The sequence below is a fragment of the Triticum urartu genome, chromosome 7 (assembly GCF_003073215.2).
Source record: "Triticum urartu cultivar G1812 chromosome 7, Tu2.1, whole genome shotgun sequence".
Taxonomy (NCBI): Eukaryota; Viridiplantae; Streptophyta; class Magnoliopsida; order Poales; family Poaceae; genus Triticum; species Triticum urartu.
The window spans coordinates 274,342,119-274,347,763 of record NC_053028.1 but is presented as its reverse complement, the minus strand read 5'-3'; the positions used below and the strand labels follow the sequence as shown (position 1 = coordinate 274,347,763).

Genomic DNA, 5,645 nt, shown 5'->3' with positions numbered 1-5,645 from the left:
ATCCTTGCATCATATTGTTTGAGCTTTGCACGTGGTTGATTGTGTTCCGTTTGCTTGTTTGTCTTGTTTGGGTAGAGCCGGGAGACGAGTTCGCTAATGAGGAGCCCGTTGAGTTTGCTTTCGAGGATCCAGTCAACTCTGACAACTTTGCAGGCAAGATGATCATACCCTCGAAATCACTACTATCTTTGCTTTGCTAGATGCTCGCTCTTTCGCTATGCCTATGCTACGATGCCTACCACTTGCTTTAAAGCCTCCCAAATTGCCATGTCAAACCTCTAACCCACCATGTCCTAGCAAACCGTTGATTGGCTATGTTACCACTTTGCTCAGCCCCTCTTATAGTGTTGCTAGTTGTAGGTGAAGATTGGAGACCGTTCATTGTTGGAACATTATTTACTTATTGGGATATCATTATATTGCCATGTTATCTTAATGCATCTATATACTTGGTAAAGGGTGGAAGGCTCGGCCTCTCGCCTAGTGTTTTGTTCCACTCTTGCCGCCCTAGTTTCCGTCATATCGGTGTTATGTTCCCGGATTTTGCGTTCCTTACGCGGTTGGGTTATAATGGGAACCCCTTGATAGTTCGCCTTGATTAAAGCTTTTCAAGCAATGCCCAACCTTGGTTTTACCATTTGCCACCTAGCCTTTTTCCCTTGGGTTTCCGGAGCCCGAGGGTCATCTTATTTAAACCCCCCGCCCAGTGCTCCTCTGAGTGTTGGTCCACCTGTCAGCCGCGTGGCCACCAGGGGCAACTCTGGGCTGGCCTACTGGTAAGTAACAATCTGAGTGTGCCCTGAGAAAGAGATATGTGCAGCTCCTATCGGGATTTGTCGGCACATTCGGGCGGTGTTGCTGGATTTGTTTTAACCTGTCGAAGTGTCTTGAAGAACCGAGATACCGAGTCTGATCGGAACGTCTCGGGAGGAGGTCTATTCCTTCGTTGACCGTGAGAGCTTGTCATGGGCTAAGTTGGGACTCCCCTGCAGGGATTTGAACTTTCGAAAGCCGTGCCCGCGGTTATGGGCAGATGGGAATTTGTTAATGTCCGGTTGTAGATAACTTGAACCTTAACTTAATTAAAATGAATCAACAGTGTGAGTTACCGTGATGGTCTCTTCTCGGCGGAGTCCGGGAAGTGAACACGGTGTTGGAGTAATGCTTGCGCAGGTTGTCCTCTAGTTTCTCGTTCGCGCTTTGCCTCCTCTTCTCGCTCTCTTTTGCGAACAGGATAGCCACCATATATGCTAGTCGCTTGCTGCAGCTCCACATATTTACCTTGCCTTACCTATAAGCTTAAATAGTCTTGATCGCGAGGGTGCGAGATTGCTGAGTCCCTGTGGCTCACAGATTACTATTACACCAGATGCAGGGCCTGATGATTCCGCTCCAGGTGACGCGCTTGAGCTCAAGTGGGAGTTCGACGAGGACTCTCAACGATACTATGTGTCTTTCCCTGATGATCAGTAGTGGTGCCCAGTTGGGGTGATCGGGACCGTGTCGCATGTTGGGTTATCTTTTATTTTGGCGCCGTAGTCGGGCCATGAGTGTTTGAATGATGTAATGTTATTTATGTACTTGATTGACGTGGCGAGTGTAAGCCAACTATGTTATCTCCCCTTTTATTTATATTACATGGGATGTTGTGAAGATTGCCTAACTTGCAACATTGCTTTCAATGCGGTTATGTCTCTAAGTCGTGCCTCGACACGTGGGAGCTATAGCCGCATCGAGGGCGTTACACTTGCGCTCGTCGAACTCGGCCTTGATGCGCTCCCAGTACGTCTCGATGCTCTGGTTCGCGCCGATGGTCGGGTCGGGGCAGACGACTTTCCACGCTTTGGCGAGGCATTCCTGTTCCTTGGACGTCCACTTGATGCGCGGCTCGCCGGTTCTGGTCGCCCCCTTCTCCTTCTTGCGCCTCCTCACCGGAACAGTCGCCAGCTCCTCCTCCTCCTCCTCCTCGTGCTCCTCCGGCTCCTCCTCGCCGTACTCGAGCTCGCCGTCCATGCCACCGTTGAGGTCCACCGTGTCGTCCTGGGTAGCGAACCCGGGGGACGTGGCGGCCGCGGCCGAGCCTGCCACGATGATGTCGTCCATGTCGGCGTCGGTCTCGTCGGTGTCGCCGAGGTGCGACGTGGAAGCTTGTGAGAAGGGCAGGCCGCCACGGCGGAGAGGGGCGTCGGGGAGGACGCGTAAGGCGGCGGCGAGTAGTTGTATGGAGGGTACTGCATACCGGCGAAGGCGGGCGAGGGCGTGCGCTGGGCCGGGTGTCCATGGGGAAGGTGACGTTGGGGTTGAACCCACCGTGCGTGTCCCCGTCAGAGTAGCCCGGCGACGGCGTGCATCCCCATGGTTGCAGCGACGACGAGAAGCCGGCCGGAGAGCCGACGCTTTGCTGGCTCCAGGGCGCGTACTGGGTGTGGCCGCTGGGTGGGTTCATCATCCCCATGCGAGCCGCCTCGGCCTCGGCTTGATCCGCCGCGGTCGCAGCCGCACGCGCCGCGTTGTCCCGAGCCTTCTTGGTGATGGCCCTGTTCCGCCGGTCGGCGGTGATAGCTCCCGGCACTGAACTTTCGTCCTCCAGTCGGCGTTTGGCATGGCCGGTAGCTTGGGCGGCGCCCTCGGCTTCCTCTGCTTTGACTGGGCGATGGTGACGGTCGCAGTTGTCACGGCGCGGGGATCACATACTTCTTCGGCGGCATGATGGCCGGCTAGGAGGCGAGCGGGAGGGAGGTTGGGGAGGAATGGAGAGAATGAGAGAGAAGTGGGGGAAAGCGGGAAGAAACAGCGGGAAGAGGCTCTCGACTCGCCGACAGAACGGCCCCATGCCCCTTTTCGCTTGTGCCGGCGCCCCCAGACGCTCCCAGCGCGCCGAGTTCGGCTCGGGTCCGCCGACGCCAGTTTCGGTTCAAACCGGCGAAAAACGGGCTACTAGAGACACGACTGGGCCGATTTTCTGACGCCGGAGAGGCAAAAACGCATGGGAAGATCGTGGGGCGGCGGCTGTAGATGCTCTTAGCTTTGGATCAACGCCCCCAATAACGCCCCCCGCCCTCTCCCCCCGGCACAATCCCGCCTCGTGCGGCGTCGCCGAACATCGCCGCCGTTCCCATTTCCTTGCTGTCCTGTCCGCTCTTGGACTTTGATTTGTTTATGAGGTATGAGATTTTTCGCCATCACCTCCACAAATTTCGAGTGCGCCGGTGCAGACCCGTCATCATGCCATATAGATCCGCCCCTTAGATGTAGAGTGCTTACATAAGAGAGGACGGAGGGGCGCAATTGATTCTGTTTCTTACGGATCCGAGTCTAGTTCCAACAAGGATTCTAGTAGTATATTTAGATTGCTTCGCAGGGAAAGGCCCGACCTTTTTGTCTTTGCATCGGCGGAGACCAGGAGCGATGGCGAGCGCAGGACTGAAGCTTGCTCCTCTGCCGCTCTCACCGCCCGCAAGCGCCCTGAGGCCGCCGGGGAGCCTTCCGAGGCGACCGACTGGTCCTCCCTCCCTCCGGACGTCATCCGCATCATCGCCGAGCAACTGCTGGCGGAGGACGTGACGGATTACATGTGCTTCCGCGCTGTGTGCTCGCATTGGCGTGCCTTCACCACCAGCCCCTGCGATCTCACGCTGCAGGAAACCCGCTTCCGTCCTCGCGGCTGGGTCGCCCTCTGTGACGGCGACGGCGTACGCCCAGCTGATGCCTGCGAGATCACCCTCTTCCACACGTCCACCAGCAGGCGCCTCCATGTCCGTCTGTCCGAGCTCCAGAACCACCGGATCGTCGGCTTCACCTGATGGCCTCCTCATCCTGCTCAACAAGGGCACCACCGCTGTCCGTGTCCTGCATCCATTCACCCGTGTCTTCATTGACCTCCCTCCCCTTGCGCCCATCTTCCACCATTTGGTTTGGATGAAAGCCGCAGTCTGCCGGTCCCATGCCTCGATTGCCGTCGTTGCCTGGTTCTCGGTTGTGCCAGTGGTGGTCTACGCTGAACCTGGGAAGCCACATTGGTCTGTCATACACCAGGGTCTTGAGCTTTGGACTGCCTTACCATTCCGAGGCAGACTGTTTGGCATCAGAAAGGGGACAGGGGAGATTGTGCAGGTGTACCCTCTGTTCCTGCAGCACCCAGTGGTTGCTCGTATTCCCAGCTTGTTTGGTTGCCCTACATTTTGTTACTACTACCTTGTGGAATTCAGAGAATACATGCTCCTTGCTGTCCAGCATCGTCGTGTTAGCCAGAGCAAGAAGGGGTGGCAGCCATTCGCTTTTGCCCTCTTCCTGGTGAATATAAACCAAAGAGGACTGGTTCTGTTGAGTAGCCTAGGTGACCGGGCGCTCTTCCTTAGCAAAGACCGATGCCTATGTGTCTCTGCCACAAAACTCCCTTCTATCAGCAGCAATTCCATCTACTTCTCGCTGCCCAACTTCGACCCTGGTGTAGTGTATTCTCTAAGCAGCGGGACATTCGAGCGGACATCAACGCATGCCCTCATACATGACCTGAAGGAGAGGGTTCGGCCCTCTGTGCGGCCCTTCACCCTGGCTGATCATCTGACGACATATTGCCACCATCTTGAGTGGTAGGTTCCTTCCATATGTGGTTTCTTTCCACCACGCTGACAGCGGCATGTGCCACTTGTATTGTTCTAATAGCCTTAACCACATGTTTGCTTTCTTCCTGCAGGTCAAAGGGACTTATGTTTCATGAGTACTATGTTATACCTTTGTCTTGGAAGGAAATGTTGAGAAAAATTACGTTACATGACTGTGAAATTCAAGTTTCATGTGTGTGTGAAGAGAACGAAGTGTGAAGTTTGACGTCAAAGAAAAAGAACCTGGGAATAACAGGTAGTACATATTACTTAGTCTGTTGCTCATTTAAATATCTGCCCATGCCCTTATCTTTCTATTGTTATTCCTTCCACGCCGGTTTGCTGAAAATTAGATAGTTTGCTGGCTCTATGGGGTCAACTGACAAATATCAGTACATTACTGATGCCCTCCCATAAATCTAAATAATAATAACCCGTGCTGTTTCTGCACATACTTGTTGATCAACTAAACACCTTGTTGATCGACTAAACACCAGGGACATGATGGAAAGGCTTGAGTCCAGAGTTAACGGTGTTTTGTGCTCTTCGGCCACTGGGGAAGGCAGGGCACATTTGTTTTTCAATTGTGCTTTTTCCAGGGCTTGTTGGAGCTACCTCAATATTGTTGGAAATATGCCCTAGAGGCAATAATAAAAGCATCATTATTATATTTCCTTGTTCATGATAATTGTCTTTATTCATGCTATAATTGTATTATCCGGAAATCGTAATACATGTGTGAATAACAGACACCAACATGTCCCTAGTAAGCCTCTAGTTGACTAGCTCGTTGATCAACAGATAGTCATGGTTTCCTGACTATGGACATTGGATGTCATTGATAACGAGATCACATCATTAGGAGAATGATGTGATGGACTAGACCCAATCCTAAACATAGCACAAGATCGTATAGTTCGTTTGCTAGAGTTTTCCAATGTCAAAGTATCTTTTCCTTAGACCATGAGATCGTGTAACTCCCGGATACCGTAGGAGTGCTTTGGGTATACCAAACGTCACAACGTAACTGGGTGACTATAA

General features: G+C 53.1%; 1 protein-coding gene across 1 annotated transcript; it reads left to right on the top strand.

Moving 5' to 3' along the window:
* Nucleotides 1-3,008: 3,008 nt before the first annotated feature.
* Nucleotides 3,009-5,274, top strand: LOC125521953. Its single transcript, XM_048687021.1, has 2 exons — nt 3,009-4,592; nt 4,697-5,274. Exons 1-2 carry the CDS (start codon nt 3,706-3,708, stop codon nt 4,821-4,823), a joined length of 1,014 nt encoding a protein of 337 aa, XP_048542978.1. The 5' UTR covers nt 3,009-3,705; the 3' UTR covers nt 4,824-5,274.
* The last annotated feature ends 371 nt before the right edge of the window (nt 5,275-5,645 follow it).

Excerpts from the sequence above, each read along its gene's own strand:
- LOC125521953 (XM_048687021.1), top strand. The coding sequence starts at position 3,706 with ATGCCTGCGAGATCACCCTCTTCCACACGTCCACCAGCAGGCGCCTCC. Across the intron at positions 4,593-4,696 it reads TATTGCCACCATCTTGAGTG|GTCAAAGGGACTTATGTTTC; the intron begins GTAGGTTCCTTC and ends TTCTTCCTGCAG.